At 43.5% G+C, this 26,448-nt stretch overlaps 1 protein-coding gene across 8 annotated transcripts in view; it reads left to right on the top strand.

Moving 5' to 3' along the window:
- ERCC8 (ERCC excision repair 8, CSA ubiquitin ligase complex subunit) overlaps positions 1-26,448 on the top strand; it is a 61,309-nt gene that overhangs the window by 1,734 nt on the left and 33,127 nt on the right. For 5 of the 8 annotated variants that reach the window (XR_012905020.2, XR_012905022.2, XR_012905025.2 and 2 more), the window contains exons 2-8: positions 8,808-8,903; positions 9,080-9,181; positions 15,723-15,846; positions 17,820-17,942; positions 21,641-21,722; positions 22,413-22,481; positions 24,755-24,821. Coding sequence is in view for 2 of the 8 variants with exons in the window: in XM_075932876.2 (XP_075788991.1) it covers positions 8,808-8,903; positions 9,080-9,181; positions 15,723-15,846; positions 17,820-17,942; positions 21,641-21,722; positions 22,413-22,481; positions 24,755-24,821 (663 nt within the window). In the remaining 6 variants the exon portion in view is untranslated. The remainder of the gene's footprint in view (positions 1-8,807; positions 8,904-9,079; positions 9,182-15,722; positions 15,847-17,819; positions 17,943-21,640; positions 21,723-22,412; positions 22,482-24,754; positions 24,822-26,448) is intronic. The other 3 variants (XR_012905024.2, XM_014579202.4, XR_012905023.2) reach the window with 2 other exon arrangements.

Raw genomic sequence — 26,448 nt, forward strand, 5'->3', positions numbered from 1 at the left:
TATTAGAGGTAGCCGTGGAGGGAAGCCGGAGCCTTGTGCACGAGGAGCTGGCTGGAGGCGGCAGCAGCACGGGGGTGGAGGAGATGGGAGCCTGTGGTTACATGATTACATATTGAAACACATTTTAACATCCTTAGCTTCAAGCTAGCTCTTTTAGTTTTCACATCTGCATTGTTCTCAAGAGGGTGGATACCCTCTGGCTATGGAAGTGCCTTTTCTTGGATCAGGAAATTTTGACCAGAATTTCCTAACATATGAGCAGTTAAAAACAACCATTTCCCTTTTCTGGCAGTCTTCTTAAGGAAAATTTTAGCAGCCTTCCAAAAATAACAAATAGTAATTAAATGCACTATCATTCTAAGACTGGGCTGTCATAGAGCAATAGCAAACATTGCACAGGGAACTTGTAGAGATTTCCAGAGCAGTTGTAGTAGAGGAAGATGGAGTGGGAAAAAAACCATTGTGGGTTCCCCTCTAACTCTGAACATGTCCCATTCTTCCTGTGGGGATGCTATATGGGGCAGGAACTGGGATGGGCTCCTAGCCACTACCCCAGCATGTGACCACATCAGCCTGTTTTTCCTTTCCTCCCACTGTCACCCAGGGACAAGATGTGAGTCTGGAGGCAAGGGGCAGAAGCTGCTGGAGAGAGAGAGAGAGAGACAATCCATGGTCTCTTCAAGGTTGAAAGTGATCCAACACATGGCCCTAACCCTGCCATTCTGTCTCTGAGCAGCACATGTGTGGTTGTCAGCCAATGGTCAGGGCAGTGTGTATGTGCTATACACCCGAGACTTCAACTGCTGGGACCGGGGTCCCTTGCAGCGGGCAACCTGGAGGAGGTTGACGGGCGCCCAATGAGTTTACAGAGAGAGCTTATAACATCTTAGATTTCAGCTGCTAGAATTCGTAATTCCTTCGCAGCGGGCAGCCTTAGGGAAAGACTAAAAGGTGCCCCAGTGGATCTGCCACCTGGGAGTGACACAAATCCAAACGCCCAAGCTCTCCCTATATCTGTCCCTTAAAACCGTCTGAAGTTCTTTTAAATTGTGCCTGGTTCTGTTACAGCAACTGAAGGAGTCAGGTTAAAGCTTAAACACTTACAGGTTTATTGAGGAAGCTTATAAATCATATGGTTGCAATGGCTATTGTTCTATTTCTTAACTGCTGGCAAATGTGTGTGTGTGTGTGTGTGTGTGTGTGTGTGTGTGTGTGTATAAATAGATATAGATCTTTAAAAAAAATGGTTACAAAGAAAATAAAGATAGGAAATAGAAAACAATGGTACCAAATGACAGCTTAATCTTTAAAGAGCTCTATTCTATGCATGCACTAAAACAAAAGGACACATACGGGTACAATTTTTACCCCCTTCTGCGTCGCTCGGTCCCAGCGTGTCAGGCCAGGATCGGTCCCTCAATTCCTCGGAAAGACGAAAATACGAGGTGGGCGTCCCCGTGGAACCTCGGGAGGTCAAAACACCTAGCCCGACCAGCAGGTAGAGGGTAGTTTGACACTCAAAGTGAGTGTGCTGGTGTACCCATCTTTATACCCATTGGGTCACATATTTCTGTTTCTTATCTGTGATGCCAAATGGTGCTGGTCTGTCTTTCGTGAGACCAGTTGTTACAAGGGAGTTGTGAACTTAATTTACACTTGTAAGAGAGAGTTGAGAGGATTAAATTGGAAGTACTGGGCATTCTTTTTCTCAGTGGGAAATTCCTCTCCCAGGGACTGTGTGTGTTCGAATCAACATGGGTGCCAGCCGGGCACTTCTTGCAGCCTCGAGCTCAGTTTATTGCCTTAATCGTTACTCAGTCAGAGAAACTCACATATCCTGGTCTCGCATCAAAGCAGATCAAAGCTTAATGGCTATGCTGATTTTCTTATTGTTCCTTCTCTTCCCTGTATACAGACATCTCAGAGGGCAAGCAAGATTGGTTGAGATGGGGGGGGGGGGGGGGGGGCTGTCTGGCTACTGTGGTGTACACCACACCACTCCCAGACCTAAGCAATCCATCCCCACTTTTGGAAAACTCTCAACATGATGCATGATAAAGGTGTTGCATGTGCTTAATTTTTATATTTCTCCTTTTTAAATAACCTAGGAAATTACTTTATCCTGTCCGCCTCTTGCCTTCTCCCTGCCCGCCCTTCACAAAAGGCTAAAAGAACTTTAATTTGCAAAGTCAAACATTCAAAATCTAGGAAATTCCAAAATTGTGATTGTTTAGGATACCTTATTCTGCTCCCACTTACATATTCTTTGATAATAGTTTATTTTTTTAGATGGTCACTGTGACGGGGCCCCGCAACCACGCACTAAAACCCCCGCGGCAAAAGCCCTATTTGGGCGGCGGGGGGGGGGGGCGCGCACCGGCATTATGCCAGCTGTACTCGCGCCGCGGACCAGCTAACCGCCTCGGTGGCGGCGGCGACACCGACGCTGCGGGAAGGGTGGAGTCAACTGGTGACGTCAGGAGTACGTCACCCTCCGGCGCCGGGCGCAGCAGGAGTTTTAAAGGCCGCCCTGGACGGGGGGGGGGGGGGGGAAGACCCCTCTTGGCTGCGGAGAGCAGGTCTTCGCGGACCGCCGTGGAGCAACGGGGGTCCGGGAGGTCATCCGGAGAGGAAGTAGCCCAGGGGAGGGCCATATAAGGGCCCCTCATTTGGACAGGTTTCGGGAGGATGCCCCTGTCAACCGGACCCGGACCGAAGCGGGTCTGGGTTCTTTAGGGCCCTGGGCTGGGGCCTGGGAGTGAGGGTGGGCCCGGGCCCCCCTCTCTCCTCCCTACCCTGTACTCCCCCCCCCCCCCCCCCTTGGCATAACTGAGGAAGGATGAATTATTCCTTATTTCCCATTCCCCGGAAGGGGGAAAGCCCAGGCTGCGTGGGCACTGTCGGAGAGCAGTGGCCTGAACCGGATAGTATTGCCGCCAGCAGAGCCAATTCCCCCGAAGTTGGCGACAAGCGACGCTGTGGGGGCGGACCGAACCCCTACAGTCACATTTTTTTTTTTTTTTTTTACAGGACATCTGCTGTGTCAGTGTACCACATGGGTTCAAAAAGGACAGAATTATAGTTGCACAGGCAACAATAAATCTGACATTATACAATAGATTCCTCATGATTTTCCTATTCAATCCATATTATACCAGCAAAAAGTACTTTAATGCTAGTATATGCACTGTTAATGTAAGGGAGGGTTTGCTAGCATAACTATAACAGAATTTTTTCTAGAGAAGACTGGGTCTATGTGAAAACCAATACAACGTAGCCTTGTGAATATGCGGACAGCTTAAAGCTATAAATCCAAGGCATGAAGTTCTCCTTTTCTATCATTCCATCACCTGATTGAGATAAGACTGGAGTTGGAGGAGATCATCTAGTCCACCCCCGCTCTGCTCAATGCAGGATTAAACCCAACTAAATTATTCCAGCCAGGGTTTTGTCAAATCTGGCCTTAAAAACCCTTCTCTAGGCAATAGATTCCAGTGTTTCACCATACTCCTAGTGAAGTTATTTTTGCTATTATCCAACCTATACTTCACCTTCTGTAGTGTGAGAACACTACTTCTTGTTCTGTCGTCACCCACCACTAAGAACAGCCTTTCTCTGTCCTCATTGGAAAACCTTTCTCCCCGCTTTCAGGTAGTTGAAGGCTGTTATCAAATGCCCTCTTAACTCTTCTGCTCTGCAAACTAAATAAGCCCAGTTCCCTCAAACTCTCCTCATAAACCATCTGCCCCACCCAAACCCTAATAATTTTCATTGTTCTCTGCTGAGCTCTGTCCAATTTGTCCACATCCTTTATGGATGCAGAACAATGCAGTACTCCACATATGACTGTACCTGTGCCAAATAGAAGGGAATATTCCTTCTCTCCCACAAATGATACCCAATATGCCATTAGCCTTCTTGGCAACAAGAGTACACTGTTGACTCATATCCAACTTCTCATCCACTGTAATCCCCAGGTCCTTTTCTGCAGAAGTGCTACTTAGCAGTTGGTCCCTATCTTGCAGCTGTGAATTTTTGTTCTGAGTGCAGTACTCTGCACTTGTTTTTGTTGACCCTCATCAGATTTCTTTTGGCCAAATCCTCCAATTTTTCTAGGTCCCTTTGAACCCTATCCCTATTGTACAGTATGTGTCCATCTATCCCCCCAGCTTAGTGTCATCTGCAAACTTGCTGAGCATGTAGTACATCCCATCATCTAAGTCGGGGTGGGCAATAGTTTATGACCAGGGGCCACTTCAGAAATTTTTGAAGTGGCCCCAGGCCACCCCAGAAGGGAAGGGGTGAGGACACTTCCGTGCTTCCCCACCCACAGACCCTGATTGGCCTGGGGGGAGTGCGTGAAGTCTTTGCTCCGGCCCCCCACAGAGAGGTTCCTTCTATGCGCCTGCGCCTCTGGCTGTAGAAGGACACTTCACATACTCCTTCTCTTTCTCCCATGTCAATCAGGGCCTGAGGGCAGAGGGAGCATGTGAAGCCTGCCCCCACCCTGCAAGGGAATGCGATGCTTAGAATCACCCACCAGCTAAGGAGAAGCTAGCGATTGACTACAAGGGCCGAGCCCCTTGCTGGGCAGGAGGAGGCTTTGCACACTTTCCCCCGCCCCTAGTCCCTGATTGGCCTGGGGGAGGCGGGAGCATGAAGTGCTGGAGGGCAGCGAGTGAGAGACATGACACTTACAGTCAACCCTGGTGGTTGACTGTAAGTGCTGCGTGCTCCCCCGTACCTAAGCTCTGATTTGCTTGGGGGAGGGGTGTGGCAGGCTTGATCTGGCCTGCGGAGGCCCTTTTGCTCACCCCGATTTAGGTAATTAATGAAAATGTTGAACAAAACCAGCCACTTTGGGTACTTCAGTTAATACCGACTGCCAACTAGACATCAAGCTGGTTTCTATCCACCTTATAGTCCATTCATCCAATCCATACTTCTTGAACTTGCTGGCCAGAATACCGTGGGAGACCATATCAAAACTTTTGCTAATGTCAAGATACGTCACATCCACCACTTTTCCCATTTCCACAGAGCCAGCTATCTTGTTATAGAAAGCAATTAGGTTGGCCTGGCTTGACTTGTTCTTGGTGAAACCTTTTTGACTGTTATTGATCATCACCTTCTCCTCCAAGTGTTTCAGAATGGATTCCCTAAGTGCCTGCTCCATGATTTTTCTAGGAACTGAGGTGAGACTGACCAGCCTGTAGTTCCTCAGATCATATTTTTCTTCTCTTTTTTTTTTTTTTAACGTGGTGCCCATCTTTTTCCTTTTTTCAGTTGCTTGGGACCTCCTCTGATCGCTATGAGTTATTAAAGATAATGATCAGTGGCTCTGCAATTACATCAATCAACTCTCTCAGAACCCCTGGGTGCATTAGATCCTGGCCCCGGGGACTTGCTCGTGTCCCACTTGTCTACATAATCCTTAACCTGTGCTTTCACTGTGAGCCAGCAGCCCCAGCATGGGGCTGAGCTGCAGGTGGGGATAGGGCCTGCTCCTGGGTAACTGTTTAGCTCTGACTACCTATTAACATCCCTATTTGAGGTACCAGTCTGTGAAACCAGCTCCCATTGACTTCAACTGCAAAAAGAACTCTGGACTCTGATTTTGTGTGTATAAGTTAGGGATGTAATAGTGTAGTTGATTAACCAGTAATCACAAGCTTATAAGTTAATGCTAAAGACTAAAGACTGGTCCCCTCCCCTCGTCAGTAAATTTTTTAGCAGGCTGGCCAGCAGCGTGGCTCAGTTCCGGGTCTGGGACGTATCCCTGCTGTGGCTCTGCATTTAAAGTGCATTAGGAGACAGGAAAGGCAGTCAGTCAGCCTGTCTCAGTTCCAGCTTGCATGGGGTTTGGGAGCTCAAACCCTCCCTGGAAAGGTGCTACTGCCACCCTACGTTACTGCCTCTGTATCAGAGGCAGCATCACGGCAACAGGCAGCCGGTCTGTGAGGGGAGCTGGTTTTTAAACTGGCTTCCCTCACAGACCAGCTTCCTCCTGGCACCCCATACTGCAGCTTCTGATATGGAGGCAGCACTGTGGATTGGTAGGAGGCTCCTCTGGAGTGGGGTTGGAGTGACTGGGTGCTGGCCCCACCCCCGGGGACTATAAAATAGTCAAGTAACCTAAGAATTCATGAGATTAATCGACTATTCAATTAACCAATATTTAACATCCCTAGTATAAGTTGTGAATTTCCTTTACTTTTGCTGATGAATGGGATTGCTTAGTAGAGTGTAGATCAGGGCTACTCAACATGCAGCCCATGGGCTGCATGTGGCTCGTGGCCTGTTTGTTTGCGGCCCGCGGTGCAGTTTGGGTTTATGCGAGGGCTCAACATGTTGGCCCACAGGTGGGAGCCAAAACAAAAAAGTAGTCAATATAACGGTCTTCTGTTGATATGTGTTTTAGTAACTAAATTCCTGGACGGTCATTGCTCATTAAAAGTGCTGTCATATGGGTGAAATCGGGTAAATATTGCATTTTATTAATATCAGCAGAACTGACTTAAATGGGGCCTGCGTGTTGTGTAGTCTTTGTATTCATGCCCATCAGTGTGAAAGAAACTATTTGCACATGTTGCATATATACAGGCAGTCCCCAGGTTATGTACAAGATAGGGACTGTAGGTTTGTTCTTAAGTTGAATCTGTATGTAAGTCGGAACTGGCGTCCAGATTCAGCCACTGCTGAAACTGACCGCCAGTTCCGACTTACATAAGGAATCAACTTAAGAACCCCAAGCGTCCCCAAGTCAGCTGCTGCTGAAACTGATCAGCGGCTGATTCCAGGAAGCCCGGGGCAGAGCAACTCTGCCTCGGGCTTCCTGTAGTCAGCACTGGTCAGTTTCAGCAGTAGCTGACTTGGGGACACCTGGGGCAGAGCAGCTGGGGTGCTGCCGGGTTGGTCCCGTAGCACCCAGAGCGGCGCTACGGGACCAACCGGCAGCACCCCAGCTGCTCTGCCACAGGCGTCCGGAGAAAAGCCTAGTCTGCTGGGGGGGGGGGGGGGCGTACTAGCTGCGCCCCCACCCCCACCCCAGCAGACCAGGAAGACGCGGGCGGCGGACCGAGACGCACCGCGGTCCCGCCGCCTGGGTCCTCCGTGGCTTTGCTCCCAGTCTCCCTGGTCTGCTGAAGACCAGCAGACCAGGGAGATGGGGAGCAAAGCCTCTGAGGACGCCAGCAGCGGGACAGCCGCGGGGCGTCTGGGCTGCTCCGCTACCGGCTTCCCCGAGGCTTTGCAAAGCCGCGGGGGGGTTCGGGCAGCCCAGGCACGCCTGGGCTGCCCCGCCGCCCAAGCCCCTCCCGTCTTCCTGGTCTGCAGACCAGGGAGACGCGGAGAAAGCCCCGGAGTACACGGGCGGCAGGACCGCGAGGTGCCGCAGTCCGTGTCCTCCAGGGCGAGCCCCGTTCGTAACTGCGGATCCGACATAAGTCGGATCCGCGTAAGTCGGGGACTGCCTGTGTGTGTGTGTGTGTGTGTGTGTGTGTGTGTGTGTGTGTGTGTATGCAACCGCACTTAAGTTGCGGCCCTCGGCATGTGCTAGGAGTATCATTGTGGCTCCCGGGCCTTCCAAAGTTGACTAGCCATTGTGTAGATTTTTCATTACATGGTTGCAGGATTTCTAACTACAATTAAGGAGCTGGGTTTTGTGAATATCACATTTTCATAACTAATGGGAGCTAGAGCTCATGAAACCAACGAGCTGATCAAAAAGTGTTTCTGGTTATCACCTAGTTTTTTCAAAGCTGCAAAACTCATTTCACTTTGCAATAATTAGAAGACATCGGTTGAAATAGGAAAGAACTTTGTCATAGAAATACTATAATAAGCCCACAACTAGGAACTCTCCACATTTGTGAATTTTATTGCTAATAATGTGGCTTTTGGTCTAATGACTGTTTAATATTTTTCTAACTACATAAAATGCTGGGGGATTTTGTGTTTTTCATCTTGGATATGCATTGTGATCTTAGTAACACAGTTTTTTCCTTTATTTGAATTTAAGATCAAGTATCTTTCATCAGATGTTGAGGGAAAGTATAGTTACTTCTGTCATTTACAACAGTAAAAAAAGTCTTGATTGAGATTTACCAACAGTAGCTAGATTAGCATGATCATACAAATTAGGATTAACAAAATAGCCCATAACAAAGTGAATGTTTTTGATGTTTTATTAGCTGATTTTGAATTTTTATCTAAAATAATTTTCATGGGAGTGTGCCATTTTTTTCTTTCTTAGATTTTCCATATCTTCTGTATCACTATTTAATTCTTTGTGATTATCATGTGGTGTTTTTCTCATTCATTCTGTGCAACAGAAATCACTTTTTAATTTACTAAAATAACTGGTTTGTCCACTAGGTGTCCTTAGTTTTATTAAATAAACTTTACCAAATTGTGGTGGTTGGGATGCAAACTAACATTTATTAATACACTAGATATAAAAGTATATAGCATTTATTTTCACTTTTTAGTAGTTCTGATTCTTGCATTATTGGCCAGTTTTCATTTATATACTTGACGTTAATTGCTAAATTAAGATCTATAGTTTTCCACCACCAACTGAAGTAGTGTGGAAATTTCAGCCAGTCACACTTATTTTTAGTTCTACAGCAGGTGTGAAAATGTACTTTTAAAATGTAAAGAGTGATAAATTGAATGTATTGAGTCAAAGAATTGTGGCCTCAAAAATTAATATTATTGTTGTACTAAAGAAAAGGTAACATTCTAGAGCTTCCTGATTCTCATTGTTCATGGTTTGATATTTTCTTTTTCTTTTTTTTTTTTTTAAGGGTACTAAGCTTAGAATTAAATAAAGATAGAGATGTGGAAAGAATCCATGGGAGTGGTGTTAACACCCTTGATATTGAACCTATTGAGGGAAGATAGTAAGTAAATTATACTATTTTATGATCAGGTATATTTTATAGAATGTATTTGAATACATAGTTTTAGTCTTAACGTGATTATAACTAACTACTTTGCTGAATGTAAACCTTCATTTATTTTGAAGAGATTGTGAATGTAGGCTATCTAAGCTCATCTTATTTTTTTTTTGCTACAGCATGTTATCAGGAGGATCAGATGGAATAATTGTACTTTATGACCTTGAAAACTTCAGCAGAAAACCATGTTATACATGTAAAGCAATTTGTTCTGTGGGCAGGTACGTACCTTTTTTTTAAACAAATCACTATAAAATATTTTAGCACTTTTTATTGTGAATTCAATGCAGAATATACAAATTGTTGCATATTAGTATTATATTTCCTGTATAAAACGGATGAGTGTATATATAGTATCAGACAACTTTGATAAAATACACTGTATAGTATAAAGATTCCATAGCATACACAGTTAAAAGTAGAATATATCAATTGTGAAGTTGTAGGTGAAGTTTTGGTGGGTTTGTAAATGTTGGCTACTGTAGTTGTTACATTAATAATGCATGTAAAAATAAGAAACAACTGACAATCCAGTTGTCTAAAACTTTTCATCCAATGAGTTCAATACTATTAAAAGGCTGGATATATTTACAAACACAAAAATTGGAGTCACTCAAAGTTTGTATGTTGCCTATGACCTTAGAGTGTCAGTGACAGTGTCAGCAACAGAATCCCAGTCTCCTGATTTACAGTTCTGTTTTAACTTCTTCAAAGACATATGAAGGAAGACTGAAAGAACTGGACTTGTTTAGTTTAGAAAAGAGAAGATTGAGAGTGGATATGATAGTGGTTTTCAGGTATCTAAAAGAGTGTCACAAGGAGGAGGGAGAAAAATTGTTCTTCCTGGACTCTGAGGATAGAGCAAGAAGCAATGGGCTTAAACTGCAGCAAGGGAGGTTTAGATTGGACATTAGGAAAAAGTTCCTAACTGTCAGGGTGGTTAAACACTGGAATAAATTGCCTAGGGAGGTTGTGGAATCTCCATCTCTGGAAATATTTAAGAGTAGATTAGATAAATGTCTATCAGGGATGGTCTAGACAGTACTGGGTGCTGCCGTGAGGGCAGGGGACTGGACTCGATGACCTCTCAAGGTCCCTTCAACCCTAGTAGTCTATGATTCTATTAGAAAACACTGATTTTCTTCTCCTCAGTTTACAGATTGCTGCTGTGTGTAAGCATAAGGACAATAATGTACACTTCACTGTCTTTTAATAGACTGGAAAGAATCTAAAATAATTTGCAGTTACTTATGAAGTTGGAAAAACTACAGGTAGAACCTCCCAAATCCAGGACTCTCTTGTCTGGCAACATCTGTGCTCCATCAGGGCCACGGATTTTGCTGTAGCAAAAAAGCCCCACAGAAAGCGGGAGCAACACAGTGGCCAGCAGGGACAGGCAGCATTTGGGGAGCCCCCGCTATGGCTGGGCAATCCCAACATTAGCAGGGCTCGGAATCCTGGCAGACTGCTGGTGACAGCGGGGCTGGGTGTTGGGGCAGCCTCAGCCTCTGCTGGGAACCCCTGGCTGAAGCAGGGTTGACGGAAGCAACAGGGTGGGGAGCCATGCCAGGCCAGTGTTAGGGGTGCCAGCAGCAGGGCAGGCCACCCCAAAGAGAGGAGCTTGGGAGCAGGGCAGCCAACGGGAGCACTGACCTCCCCTGGTCCAGAAAACTCCCTGGTCAGGGACTGCTCAGGTCCAGATGGTGCTGGGCCAGGGAGGTCTAACCTGTATTCTGAAGATTCCAGACATAAATTATTTGTGGAATGATAATTTGGAATTTGCCAGGAGCATTTCCTGAATGAGGACAGTCCCATACAGGTTGAATCTCTCTAATCTGGCACCCTCAGGACCTGACTGGTGCTGAACCAAAGAATTTGTTGGACCACGGGCGGTTAATATTATGTAGCAGAATTACCAACACTTCCACTGCTTACTGGGCTCTTAGGAGACATTTAGGGGTAAATTAGAGCTAAACCAAAGCACAGAACACTGAGAGCTAGGACTGTTGGATGTAAAACTTTATGGGACTGCAGGAAACACACCCATGAAAAGTAGACATACAGCTAACTAAAATCATGCTGGACCATGGATGTTACTGTACCAGAGTGCTGGATTAGAGAAGTTAAACCTGTACTGGGAAAAGACAGGCCATAATTTTAACAATTCATTCTTTGGTATTACAACAAAAACTGAGAGAACACTCAGTATATGTGGTACATTTACAGTAGAATTAATGCATCTGAATAACCTAATTACAGGTCCCCAATTATTTGTCAGAATTTTCCTGCAAGTCATAAGGATTTGTTCATTTTATGTATTCATTGTTGTAGCAGAAGCTGCCCATCCTTGCACCTAAGAAGCTGGACCCTCCCACAAGCGAAGCTTTTTTCTATGTCTCACAATAGAGGTTGTCCTTTCCTGCAGGAGTTAGTGACTACAGGCAGTCCCCGGGTTACGTACAAGATAGGGACTGTAGGTTTGTTCTTAAGTTGAATCTGTATGTAAGTCGGAACTGGCGTCCAGATTCAGCCGCTGCTGAAACTGACCGCCAGTTCTGACTTACATACAGATTCAGCTTAAGAACCCCAAGTCAGCTGCTGCTGAAACTGATCAGCAGCTGATTCCAGGAAGCCCGGGGCAAAGCAACTGTGCCTCGGGCTTCCTGTAGTCAGCGCTGGTCAGTTTCAGCAACGGCTGACTTGGGGACGTCTGGGGCAGAGCAGCTGGGGTGCTGCTGGGTTGCTCCAGTAGCACCGCTCCTCGGCGCTACTGGACCAACCCAGCAGCACCCCAGCTGCTCTGCCCCAGGCGTCCTGATTCAGCCGCTGCTGAAACTGGCCAGCAGCAGCTGAATCAGGACGCCTGGGGCAGAGCAGTTGGGGTGCTGCCGGGTTGGTCTAGTAGTGCCCAGAGCGGCGCTGCGGGACCAACCGGCAGCACCCCAGCTGCTCTGCCCCAGGGTCCACAACAAAAGCCTGGTCTGCTGGGGGGGGCACACTAGCTGTGCCCCCCCCCCCCCCAGCAGACCAGGGACACAGGGAGCAAAGCGGCAGCGGGGGGGGGTGCCTCGCCTCTGAAGCTTTGCTCTGGCGCTGGACCGCTTTGCTCCCGGTGCCCCTGGTTTGCTGGAGACGGTCCCCAGCAGACCAGGGGCACTGGGAGCAAACCCGCAGCCGCGGCGGGGTCCCTGCGCTTCTGAGGCTTTGCCAGAGCAAAGCCTCAGAAGCAGGGGAGCCCCCGCTGCTGCGGGTTTGCTCGCGGTGTCCCTGGTCTGCTGGAGACGGTCCCCAGCAGACCAGGGGCACCGGGAGCAGCTTTTCTCGCCCCGGAGCTCGAGGTGGCTGACCGCTGCCTGTGAGCTTCGGGGCGAGAAAGCCCCGTTCGTAAGTGCGGATCCGACGTAAGTCGGGGACTGCCTGTACTGTCTCCCTTTATTCTCATACCTGGATATTCAAAGCCTAGAAGTTGGGTATGTGAACTAGATAAAGCATTAACTACTGCAGCAAAGATTACCTAAAACAGCAGAAAAAGGCCTAAATTGAGACAGGAAAAAAAAGATGATGAAGCATACATCGAAGCATGGTTTAAGAATAGAAGATTATGTTAATATTCTTCAGTCTGTAGGGCTAGGTCTACACATCAGTGTTATTTCAGAATAACTGATGTTACTCCGAAATAACATAGTCTGCATCTACACTGCAAGCAGTTACTTCAACAATGTCAAAATAATGTTGAGCTGGAGGACTTCTTATTCCAATTCCTGTAATCCTCATTTTACGAGGAGTAAGGGAAGTTGGAGGAAGAGTGCTCTTTGTCGGACTTCCTGCTGTGTAGACAGTGCCAAAGCTGAAATAAGCTATTTCGACTTAAGCTAAGCAATTGACATAGCTCAGGTTGTATAGCTTATTTCGGCTTTAGCCCTAATGTGTAGATGTTCCCTAAGTATACACCTGAACAAACTAAAATCATAATTAACTTTAACTTTAAATGAATAAATCCCAGAATAGGAAAGCATCCTGAAGCAAATGTACACTAACGTAAAACATTAAATCTATTACATATTTGACAGAGTTTGTGCATCTGTATGTCTGTTAGTCTGTCCATCCATCAAGGACCCCTCCTAAACAGTAAGAGCTAGGACCACCAAATTTGGTATGCAGCTTCCTCTTATCATAACTAAAAGCAAGGTAAGGGTTTGGTTGTGCCAGGATAATGGAATGTGCATCGTTTGTGATTGTTTCTCATCAAATGGAAAGGGAGGGCTGTAATAACAGGCACAGTTAGACCTGGAATGACCATGGGGGGCAGTAAGCATGGGGGACAGATATACTCCCAAATGACCATGGGGGATTGCAGGCACCCCAACTCCAGGGAGCAGCTGTCAGGCAAGCTACACAGTCTCCTGCTGCCAGTGGCCAGCCCCGGGGAACAGCTGGCAGCCATCCCCGCCCCTTTACCTAACCCTTCCCACACCTCCCTACCCCCTCCTTCACACTGTCCACTGAGTCCTATGCCCCCCACATTTCTGGCTCTGAGCCTCTTGCCTCCCCAGACCCTGCCCTGAAGGACCCAAGCAATGCCAGGTAAATCTAGTAAGAGAATAATTCTGAATCTAGCCTGGAACAATGCCATCATTATACTTCTTAGTGTGTGTCAAGAGTCAGTGGCGTATTCCATAGCTGAAAACCTTGCTTACGGATGTACTGTTAGTAAGGATGTGAATGTATAACGGTGTAAACAGTCAATTGATAAGCCTGGGCTTATTGGTTAATCTTCATGGTCACACTCAGGTTCTTGTCCCACCTCTAAGGAGTCAACTGCTACCCCCATGCTGCTGCCTCTGTATCAGAGGCAGCAGCATGGGGTAGAAGTGGGGATGCAGGCGGGAGCAGGTACATGTGGGGAGCTGGCTTAAAAGCCAGCTCTAGGTGCACACTGGCTCCTAGGGAACCTCCTGCTGCCCCATGCTGCTCTCCCTGTATCAGAGGCAGCAGCACAGGGCTGCCCGCTCCCAGTGAGACGGCTGCAAGTGTGTGTTTTTCAGCAGTTACATGTTTACACAATTACCCACATTTTAATATCCCCGGACTATGAGAGGGTGTGGCAGTATGTTTCCACAGCAGTTTAGTTCCTCAGAGAGATACATCCTTTATTATTTCTAGCCTTAAATACTAATAGTAAAATGTAATCACATTCATTAGACTCTACCCAATGATATAGTGGGAAATACATTTTTACAAAAGAGAATTAAAATGAGGCAAAGAGCCTACTATGATTTAATATATTGGAATTCTGTGTGAATTATAACTAATTAAACTGGCTATGCTAAAAACTTACCCTAGCTATCCCGCTTCGTGCTTCAAGACATCACAAGACAATTATTAACTGCCTCTGGTTAGTTAAGAAGAGAAGTGTCTAAAGTACTGGTGCTGCAGTGTTCTTCAGTATTGTAATCTGTGTTTATCAGGGGAGCCCTGAATAAATTACTTTGTGGTAATCCAACCTGAAGAGCCCATCGGATCTAAGTACTATGACCGGAGTCGTATCTTTAAGAAAAATTAGCAATTTGCAAATTTTTGAGAGATTAAAAAGTCATGATCATTACTGAAAACTGGGCTTCCATTTTTATCTCATGGTCAAAATTAAACACAGATTCTGAGCCGCATGACTGTGCTTCAGATTGCGATTTTACCAAAAAATCATCTGCCAACTGTAATACAAGACACTTTGCCTAGCCCAGGAGAGACTCATTCTAAGATGACATATTTTTCTCAGCAGACACAGATAACGGCTTAAGTGTTTAAATTTCAGAAGGAAAGGGAAACTCAGATTGTGCACTTCACTTGTCTGTACAGTTCTGCTATTTGTAGCAGTGGTGGGCATGTGGTCCATCGAGGTTCTGCGTGTGGCCCACTAGACATTTCACTTACTGTTGCACACATATATATTTGTCAGTTTATGCTGATTTCTGTCCACATAATCCTTTTTCTACTGGTATTACTAAAGTGACATGCACATACAGCAAGGACCCATGAAGTGAGGTGTGTGTTGATTGCACACAACACTGACTGAGAGAGCTGTGTACACATGCACAGTTAGTTACCTAACAACCACTTGAGATTGTGATCTGTTACCTTAAACAGTTACCAATATCTGAATATATTGAAATTTATTTAGATGCCTGTTCAGATGAAATCAAACAGGACTTATGTTTCAAAATACTAAATTCCCTTAAGTGTTGGTCTGACCTAGATTACTTCTGGAACGAAGACAGTGTGATTAGCAACGTACTAAAATAGTAAAATTTTATAAGGCCTAACAGCGCTTAAGTCATAGTTGTGATTTAACATTACCAATAGCAAATAATTAATTGTTAAAGGGCCCAAACCTGCAAATTTGAACATATTATTATTACTCCTCCATGGAGTCTCATTAATATCAGAATTTACCAGGGTCAATTTGTTTGTAGGGTCAGGGCTAAAATGATAATTAAATGTCAAAGCGACTACAATTTCAAGAATGACTACAAATTTTGGTATCTCGGTATTTGAGCTCAGCAAAAGATCAGTTCCAAGGTGATTCAAATTGGTCGCTCAGAAATTGAGGCACCAGAATTACTGGTCACTTCTGAAAATGTTGGCATAGTATTTTTTTTAAAAACTAGTAAAAATATTTTTTTTTAACAATACTTGGTCAACTAGTATCAAATCAGAGATACACAGCTAACCTTAATCAGTGCAATTATATTATTTATTATACAGGAGCCATCCTGATGTACATAAATTCAGTGTAGAGACAGTTCAATGGTACCCTCATGACACTGGCATGTTTACATCAAGCTCATTTGATAAAACCCTGAAAATATGGGATACAAACACATTACAAGTAAGTAATTACTAATTATTTTAATAACTTCTTATGGTCTTAACTGTGTGATGTGCTGAGCATCTGATTTAAGGTGTAGTGTGCTTAATTTCCGTTATGCTCAGTGAGAGTTGACTTACCATTCTGAAGATAAAAAATGTCAGGTTGGTAGCATTCAAAACTGTAGGTATGGAGTACAAGTGCAGAAGTTGAGGCGCTTGTATACCTGCCAGTGTGCCTTAGCATTGTTTTTCAGAAACCACTTATGTCCCCCATAATATGGTAGTTCAGAGTTTTTGTGATTGATTGCTTGGTTTTTCTGCTTAACCTGCTAATAGAAACGTGGCTTTTGATGGCAGACTTGTTTTATATACATTTTTCCACCAACAACTGGTCCTGATAGCGCAATTTGTAATTATAAACAATGTGGACATTGTCTTTGATGGCTTAAATCTTTTGCCATACTTGAGTGGGAGTGGAGTTGTTAAGCATAAAACAATAAAGTGAGGGAAACCATGAGGAAAAAATACTAACCAAACTGTCACGACTTACTTAAGGTTTACACATTGCCAGCTATTAATCTCCTACTAAACTCTGTCTTCTAATAATTGATATGAACTTTGGACTGTGTTTAATCTATTTTCTTACATTGACATTGTTTGTTTATCAAGTATATTGCCTCATGCATTATGGTGAGAACACAATGGTAACTAAAGATTCTGTCATGCTAAGGACAGAATAGGCTCCAGCCTTTTAACACCCAAGATAAGAATGTAAGGGCAACCCAGGGTCTGCCCCATCTCTTGCCAAAGCCCCACTCTGATTCCTCCATCTTCCCCCTGCATCCATCACTTTCTCTCTCCCACCCATACTCACCTTCACCAGTCTGAGAAAGGGAGTTGTGGTTCAGGAGAGGGTGCAGGATATGGGTTTGGACTAAGGAGTTTGAAATGTGAGAGAAGCTCTGGGCTGAACCTGAGGCAGGGGCTAGGATGCACAAGCAGGTGAGGGTTGCAAGCTCTTGGAGGGAGTTTGAATGCAGGAGAAGGCTCTGGAATGGGGAAGTGTTGAGCTCTAGGAGGGGGTTGGGAATGCAGCAAGAGGTATGGAGTGCTGGCTGTGGTCGTGGGATTGAGGTGCAGGCTCACCTAAAGTGACTCCAAGTTGGTGGTGCACTTGATAGATAGAAGCAGCTTGCAGAGACCTCTGCTTCTACTCTTCCCCAACGCAGGAACTGGTCACGTCTGAGAGCAGCATGGTACCAGAGCAGCGGGGGGGGGCTACGTTATCGGCAGCCCCGCTACACCTCTGGAGATCATGATCAACTGGGAGAGTCTCCAGGATCGACCAGTTAATTGCAATCAACTAGTTGGTGACCTCTCCAATGGGCAATATTTTTTCACTTAAATGAGATGTGAAAATTATTTTCTAAACCTTTTAAAATTTGTAATGTTGAGATGTAAACTTTTTTTTGTACAGGGAGGACATAGTTTTGCTTTTTTGTTATTTAAAGTGTGTTGTGTGTTTATCAAGAACCAAAATGTTTGAAGTCATTAAGAAAGGGAGAGAGTATAAAACAGGAATATTTTATTGCATCTATATAAATCCATGGTTTGCCTACATCTTGAATACTGTGTGCGGATGTGGTTGTCTCATCTCAAAAAAAAAAAAAAAAAAAATCTTGACATTGGAAAAAGTTCAGAAAAAGGCAACAAATTATTAGTAGTTGGGAATGGCTGCTATAGAAGAAGAAAGTAATCAGACTGGTACTTTGCAGGTTGGAAAAGAAATGACTACTGGGGATGTGATCAGTGTTTACATACACCTGTTAAAATTCATTTTGATTTAAATTCTATTTTCTTTTATAGAATGTTAAAGGTAAGTTTTGTGCTTCTAAACAGTTAACAAAAGTGGTATTAGTATCAAAAGCAAATTAACTAAAAAGCTTGGTAAACATTATGTTGCTAGCTTTTTTTTTTTTTTTTCTTGCTCAGGAGGTGACCGTGGGAGGAATACAGGGCTTCCGAAAGAGCACATCTGCTCTTCCGAAAAAGATTTTGGAAAAGCAGATACGTTCCCTGGACCCCGTGGAGTTTTTCCAGGATAGGTTTTGCAGGGTTTCCACCGCATTTTCCAAGCTCTTACTTTCCTGCTTTTTCTGTTTAAGTTTGGATTGCCTGTTGCCCTGCTTGGGCTTTCCAGTGCTCCGTTGCTTGTGTTACTTTCTATATTTCCTAGTTTGTTCTATTACTAGTGAGTCTAGCAGCGGGGCATGCTGTTTAAACCGTCTCGCTGCCATAGACATTAGTTGCAAAATCCTAGGCTTTTTACTACTACAGGAGAGTCTCGCTTATCCAACCTTCGCTTATCCAACATTCCGCTTTATCTGACATAGCCAGATAAATCCTGGGGTTCGTCGAGAAATCCCCAGCCAGCCTAGAGCAACGCGAGCATTCAGTCCTCAAGGCCAGCGGCCTCCAAGGCCAGCGGCCCCACGCTGCCATGCCGCATGCAGCCTCCCCTGCTGAAGAGGCTCCAGCCGCAACCCCTGAAAGCAAAACTAAAACCCCACGTTGCTGCTGGACGCCTACCATGTGACCGGGCCCATTTCCCCTCCCCAGCCGCTGTGGTCCCTTGAATTGAAGCGTGTGGTGGGCGATTGAGAGTCCAGCCCACAGGTTGGAGCCTCCTGCCGGTGCTGCTAGATCACGGTGCAGCTGGGGTCATCCCCATCCCCACCTGTGCACGCTTTCCAGGGTCCCCTTTCCTCCCTGCAGCCCCCGGGCGCAGGCCGGGAGAATAGCCCCGCTCGCTGCTGTCGCTTTGGGCGCTGCTGCTGCTCCTGCTGCTAATACCCTTCTTGGCAGCCTTCAAGCGGAACATCCCCAAAGTGCTGCCGCCCTTCACCCGTAGCACCCGAATCAACTACAGGTAATCTGTACTCCATATTATCCGACATTTTCATTAATCCGACTACCTATCGGTCCTGTTTAGGTCGGATAATCGGGACTCTATTGTATTACTATTTTTCAACGCTTCAGTTTCTGCTATGGCTCTAGAAGTCCGTGTTTCCCCACACTCTTTTTTTTTTTTTAACCTCATATGGCCCTCCTTACTTGGCAATTCAACAGGTCCATATTTCATCTAACTTTGGGGGTACTTGAAGGGAAGTGATATGGTTTGTGGTTTTCTGTCATGTCAGATCACAATTCCAACAAAGAATAACAGTTCGCTTGCTTACCAAATCAGTGGTCAAGGTCATCCCAATGGGTTCCTGACAGGTCCTCTACTCCATCAATGATGATAAACTTTCAGCTTCATGTGTGTGTGTCTAACGCATTAACCATATGCAATTAGTCAACACAACAGACTCCAAGAGCTCCCAGAGACCACAAATCAAATAAGGATTGAAAGCACCAGAGTAGGTTTATTGCCAAGTGTCATGATTATGAGGGTTAGCCAGCAGCCTGGGGACTAAGGAGTTAACTACACCTAGCCAGGTGGCGTGGCCAATAGGAATGTAGGTAGGAATTTCAAACTGGGACATAGGAATTTGGGTTTTTCCCTTTTTTGTCTCTGGGAGTTCCTCTGCAGCTACAGAAAGGGACAAACCTCTCTCTCTTTCTCCCTCTCTTTCCCCCCCCCCCCTTCCCTCTCCTTCTCTCCAAGAAACAATTCTTCACTTTCTGTAAGTAGGATAAAGTTTAGATAAATCCATTAGGTTTTATTGTTTAAGGTTTGGGTATGGGATCTGATGTCTGGTACTGTTTAAAAGATGTTTTGGCTTTTCTTTGTAACTAAGTTCTAGGCCCATGGAGTTTCTCCATGTGTATATTTTGTTACCTTTCCATCTAGTCATTATGCTTGCAACAGGAATATTGTTGTAATAACAAAAGTTTTCTCTTTTCTTTTTATTAACCTGGCATTGGTTAATTGTGTATCCTGATTTTTATTTTAGGGGTGAGATTTCCCAAATGATCTTTCGGCTGATTATGTTTTTAATTTTTGGGTGGTGGCAGTGGAAGTTCTATTCCCAAAATCAATAGTTTTAAGATTCTGGGTGAAGTTTTAGACCAAAGCCTGGTAGATAAAGCTTTGGGGTACACTTGCTGGCCCCCACTTCTGCATTTATCGTGCCGGAGTGGGGAAGGAGCCATGACACCAAGAGAGGTACGGTAATAGTGGTCAGCAAACAGACTCACCGCTGCACCACTATACATACATATGCCATGACAATGGACTAACACCCAAGAAAACATTCTGGATTCTAGTGTTCCCCTCATGATCAGCCGACAACCAGCCTTTGGAGTGCTCTTTTATACACAGTTACAAACAACTTGCATATCACTTCTGACATATCAGGTTGCCACCATTAGGTTGCCACTATTAGCTAGTTTCCACCCCTTACCTCACAAAAGGGGGGGTTTCCACTACAGTTGATCATGTTGTCAATTCAGACCCTATCCTGAACCTGGATCAGTATGTATGTTACTTGTGGGGGAGTGTTGGTACCAAGATGTTTCTTAACGAGGTGTTCTGTTACGACCCCTCTGGAATGTTCTTACAACCTGGGCCTAGTACCTCTTAGGTATGAGTATTTCTGTATTATCAGCTCTGTTCTTACCAATTTCTGAGAGCATGGCCTGCCTTTTGTTCACAGCTTAACTCTGCTTTATATTAGCAAAGTCTTGACCTTTGCTGTCTAGGTCTCGGGTCTCATACCCGACCTGTGATATGTAGGCTTATGTTTCAGACCCTCATTTTACTTTCTCACTAACATTTGAATCTATTCCAGTTTTTATTATTTCGGTTTTTTAAAAATTAGAATTTTAAAGAAATCTTATGCAGAAGGATTTCTGTTGAAAGAGAGGAAAGAATTCAGTGACATAACTATGAAAGTATTGCTTCCTTTCCAGTTTTCTCTGAGTATTCAGCAAAAATTACTGTGAAAACTATACAAGATAGTAATTTAAATTTTGAAAATGACTTATCAGAGACTCAATAAAACATTGCACAACTATGTAGTTTAAAGGACGTCTGTTCTTCCCATGAAAATCTTAGGCTGAATTTGGTCATATCAAAAAATCAACCTATTTAAATGATAGTTTTAAAAACCCAGCACCCCTTCCTGTACCCTAATTTCCATCCAGATCCTGCACTCGCATCCCAGCCTCCTCCCCTAAACCCCACTCCTTCACTCCAAACCCCTTGGCACCAGCCTGGAGCCCCTTCCTGTACCCCAACCATAGAGCCCACACCTTCAGCCAGAGCTCTTATCCGCACAACCCTGAGCCATGTCCCACACTCCAAACCCCTCAGCCCCACCTTTACCACAGATTGTCCATGTGCAAAATGAATGTTGTCACACACCATCTCCATATGGATGCACATAACAAAATTCATTCCACACATGGACATAAAAAATTAGAGTGCAAACTGTTAACAGCTGGTGCTGGCTCTGGTATAAGACATTTTCTTTCTTTCCTATTATTACTGATTTCCATTTCCATACCCCATCTTCTTCCTTGATACCTTTTTTTTTTCCCCTTTGCAACTCTCTTTCAGAGCATTTTCTTCCATGCTTTAGTGCTCTCTGCTATGTTAGCTCCGTGCTCCGCTAATACTGGATGTTTAGTTCATGTAGCATGACTATTTGCATGATTAGGAACTCAGTCAGCAGTTAGCATTTGATCAGCCTTATAAACATTAACTCTAACTTGAAAAACACACAACCAGTTTTAAAGAAGAGATTCAAATTCTCATTATGGTATTAATCAAGGGGCAAAGCTGATACTTGTTTTCTTTTAATTACTAGCCTGCAGATGTATTTACTTTTGAGGGAACAGTTTATAGCCATCATATGTCTCCAGTTGCCACTAAGCATTGCTTAATAGCAGGTATGTTTATACTTTTAAGAAGTTCTTCTGTGTTGTAATAAGAGGCAAATGATTCAAAATTAGTATATTTATTTTTGTTTAATGACTTTTTTCATGTTCAGTAGTAGTCAAGTATTTTTCAAGCAAGTAATACCAAATAGTTCAGAAAACTGAGATCATTTTTTAAAAATAAAATAATTTAATTTGGGTTTATACTGTGTAGGATACCCCCTTTGCATTTCTGATATGAGCAAATCACACATCACTGAATTTTTTTGGTTCAGTTACAGTGTTTCTAAATACACACAATTCAGTTAATACAGCTAAATCAATATTTGGTCTTGAGAGCTATTGGATTTGAATGTGTACTATGTACTGTAGGTATTTACTTTTGACTATTAGTAAACAAACTCTTTAGAGAAGGAACTATATTCTTAATTTATAAATCTAGGAAAAAAAAGTAGCCTTGTTTCCCTAACAACCTTTAAATACATTAATATGGAAAATTCAGTAGAATTGTATGCAGAGATTTTGAAAATACAAATCTATTTTAAAATTCATTTCAACTACAATTCTATTTGATGGTAATTTGATCAGTGCAAAATCTTATAAAGAAACTATCAGTTTCATATCTTTGTAATTAGACTTCTTAGACTTTTTATTCTTTGTTAAAAATTGGTATTTTATATTGTCTTATTTTTCTTGTTACAGTTGGTACCAAAAGCCCCAAAGTACAGCTTTGTGACTTGAAGTCTGGATCCTGTTCTCAAATTCTGCAGGGTACTTTTTAGTCTGAACCATAATTTTTAAACAATAACTACTTTGACTAAACCAGCCAGTGTAAAGAAACTCTGTAAACAGTGTGTTCTTTGTAAGTAATGTGACTAATGTGCTTAGTACCAGTTATGAAAATTATACTGTGAAAAAGGTCTTTGTGTATTATTCTACTGCTACTGAATTGGAGAACAAATATTAATTAAAGAACAGCAATCATTTTAGATCTGTGGACATTTTCAAAATAACTCTTAATTTCTGGAGTACAGTAAACTTCCGATAATCCGGCACCTTTAGGACCCAGGGGGTGCCGGATTATCAGATATGCTGGACTATCAGAAGGAGGGGCTATGAGGGGTCTGGAGTGGGGTGGGAGGGGATGCCACCCCAGACCCCTTATAGCCCCCCCCTTACGATAGTCCGGCTCTGCCCCAGGCGTCCTGATTCAGCCGCTGCTGGTCAGTTTCAGCAGCAGCTGAATCGGGGATGTCTGCAATAGAGCAGCTGGGGTGCTGTCAAGTTGGTCCCGCAGCGCCGAGGGGCGGCGCTACGGCACCAACCCAGCAGCACCCCAGCTGCTCTTGGGGACACCTGGGGCAGAGCAGCTGGAGTACTGCCGGGTTGGTCCCGCAGCGCCAAAGGACGGCGCTGTGGGACCAACCCGGCGGGACCCCAGCTGCTCTGCCCCAGGCGTCCCCGATTGAGCTGCTGGTCAGTTTCAGCAGCAGCTGAATGGGGGAAGCCTGTCCGGCTGCCCCAGCACTTCTGGGTTCCTGATGATGCCGGACCATCAGGAGTCCCGGAGCATTGGATGCCGGACTAATGGAGTTTTACTGTACTAGCTAACCTTAAATCATTCTAAAGTAGCTAGACATGTTTGAAATCAGTTTGAAGGAAAATAAAAGCATGCTCTAAGGTATTTCTGTTTGTATGACTCAGACTTCTTTAGTCAAAATATTAATTAGGTGAGCCAAAGTGTTATCTAGTTAATGTAGTTTATTTTTAAAAACAAATTACAAGTTGTTGAGATATAGAAGTTTTAAGAGACTTCTGGGCCTATTTAATTTACCATTTCGTTAAAATGCAAATTCCATACAGCATCATTAGAGAATAGTAGACTCTCTTTCTGGTGAAAATTAACACAATTGTACCAGTAGATTAATATTTGTTTCAAATGTGTTTAAATGTGTTTTTTAGAACCTCAAGCATTATTATACTTGTGTTTATGGTGATTCTGTGTGGGTTTTTTTTTACAAAAATCTTAGTATTTTTAAACAAAATATTGTTTAGGGCATTTGTATAGATTTACTTTCTGTAAGACTCTTAGGCTTCAGAAGCTCAGGGAATAAGATATTACTCGATATAAGGATAGTAGTATCTGAACCTTAAAATGTATCTAATAATGACTTTGAAAAGACTCAGTGTTTGAGTTGGCAGTTGGCAATAGAAAAGAAACACTATAAGGGAAATATAAATGAAATGTTGAATTTGATGATACAGGTGTACAGAAGTAAATCATGTAAGTAATTCTTGGTTATGTGACCAAACATGTCTGTATATTAAATAACCTTCATTTTAATCACTCTGATTATTTGCTTGTTTATATCCATTTTATTTTAAGGAGCTTAGTAGCAACCCTATATTTAGATTGTCTAACACTTGCTATTGTTTATAGATTTTTCTAGAGCTCAAAAACCTCTACAGTTTGTTAATAAATGTATTATATCACCACCCAATAAGCAGTGCATGAACCTCATGCTGCTAAGAAATTGAAAAAAACCCCACACATTTAACTTCAAATTTAGGATGTTGGTAATGAGTAGAATAAATAATCTAGATATAGGCATGATGAATACATTTACATATATTTTTTTTAAATCTTCAATAAAGCACAATGAAATAGCTAAATAAAAACAAACACTAAATAGTTTTTACACGTGTTTATTTTAAATATTACTGTTAATATTCTGTAACTGAATGAAGGAGTCTTAGTAGCTGTTTGTGCTATCCTTTTGTTAGCACAGCTGTAAAATGATAAGCTTATCTGGGCTAGCAAAGTATGGAGGTAACCTTAGTATTCTTCTTATCACTTTCAGCTGAATGCATTTCCACCCAAGCAGAGGTGGAAAATAGAAGTGTAAACTGCCAATAACCCAAAATAAGGAACATGAACACGCTTCCCATATACTCCAAATTAATACCACAGTATTGGTTTTAGTAGTAAATTGATAAACTAGTCAATAAGTTACCTGAAATTTCTCATGGTACCCCATTTCTAGGTCACAGACAGGAAGTTCTGGCAGTGGCCTGGTCCCCGCGTTATGAGTATGTCTTGGCAACTGCAAGGTAAAAAGTACTTCTGTAATGTAACTAAGCAGTAATATGGGTTGTAGAAAGAATTGCAAATGAACTCATTTGATTAGAAAAAAAATATGATGACATCTATACAGTTTAGTACGCAATTGAGGTCAATGCATTAGTATTTATACCACCTTTACACTGTAGGTCCTACATGAAAAAATTTGGATTACCTGAATGCTGGTCTACTCTTAAGTTATGTCAGCATAGCTATGTAGGTCAGGGTATGAAAAATAACCACCCTTGACCAAAATAGCTCTGACTAAAAAAAACCAAACAAATAACCAGCTACATCAGCTACATCAGCATAGTTAATATAATTGGGGAGAAAATGCTCTTAAATTGTCAGGAAAAAAAACTTCTAGCGTAGGCTGTATTTGTACAAAAGGGCTCTTCTAGATAAAGTGTAAATATATTCTAAAATTATAAGTTAAGTTTATGCATGGGTGGCAGGCATAAAACGCATGGAGTTAGCAAGTGATGCAGAAAATGAGGTTGTGGCACATGCTGGAAGGGCATAACAAATGGAGTTGTGCAGGAATCAGTTTTGGGAACAATTCTGTTAAATATCTTCATCAGAGATGATGGCATAGAAAGTACAATTACAGAGTTTGCAGATGATACCAAGCTGGGAGGGATTGCAAATGCTTTAGAGGATAGGGTCATAAATAGAAATTATCTGGACAAACTGGAGAAATGGTCTGAGGTGGTAAATAGGATGAAGTTTAATAAGGACAAATGAAAAGTATTCCACTTAGGAAGGAACAATTAGTTTCACTTATGCAGAATGGGAAGTGACCGTCTAGGAAGGAGTACTGCAGAAAGGGATCTAGGGATCAGAATGGACCACAAGCTAAATTTTAGTCAAGGATGTGACTAGGGATGACAGCATGTAGACTACACAATTAACCAGTAAGCCTAGGCTTATTGGTTTCTTGTGTCAACTACACGCATTCCCTCTCCCCACCCCCACCCCGACCTTTCTGCCTTTGTTTCAGAGGCAGCAAGGAGGGACAGGAGCCGGTACCCATGAGGAGCTGACTTAAAAGCTGGCTTTCTGATAGAGGCAGAAGTAGGAGGTCACAGGGGGCTCCCCGGGAGTGGGTTCAGAGCGCACTGGCTGCCATCCTGCCCCCAGGCACAATTGAATAGTTGTGTAGCCACTGAGATTTCATGCAGTTACACAACTATTCAGTTACACAATATCTAACATCTCTAAGTGTGACACTTGCTAAAAAAGCAAACATGATTCTGGGAAGCATTAACAAGAGTGTTGTGAGCAAGACACGAGAAGTAATTCTTTTGCTCTATTCTGTACTGATTAGGCCTCAGTTGGAGTCTTGTGTCTAGTTCTGGGCACCACATTTAAAGAAAGATGTGGAAAAATTGGAGAGCACACATAGAAGAGAAACAAAAATGATTAAAGGTCTAGGAAACATGACCTATGAGGGAAGACTGAAATAAATCGGTTTGTTTAGTTTGGAAAAGAGAAGATTGAAAGGGGACATGATAGCAATTTTCAAGTACCTAAAATGATGTTACAAGGAAGAGGGAGAAAAATAGTTCTCCTTGACCTCTGATAGTAGGACAAAAAGCAATGGGCTTACATTGCTGT

This window comes from Pelodiscus sinensis, chromosome 6 (assembly GCF_052426305.1).
Source record: "Pelodiscus sinensis isolate ZL-2025 chromosome 6, ASM5242630v1, whole genome shotgun sequence".
In the NCBI taxonomy this organism is placed as follows: Eukaryota; Metazoa; Chordata; order Testudines; family Trionychidae; genus Pelodiscus; species Pelodiscus sinensis.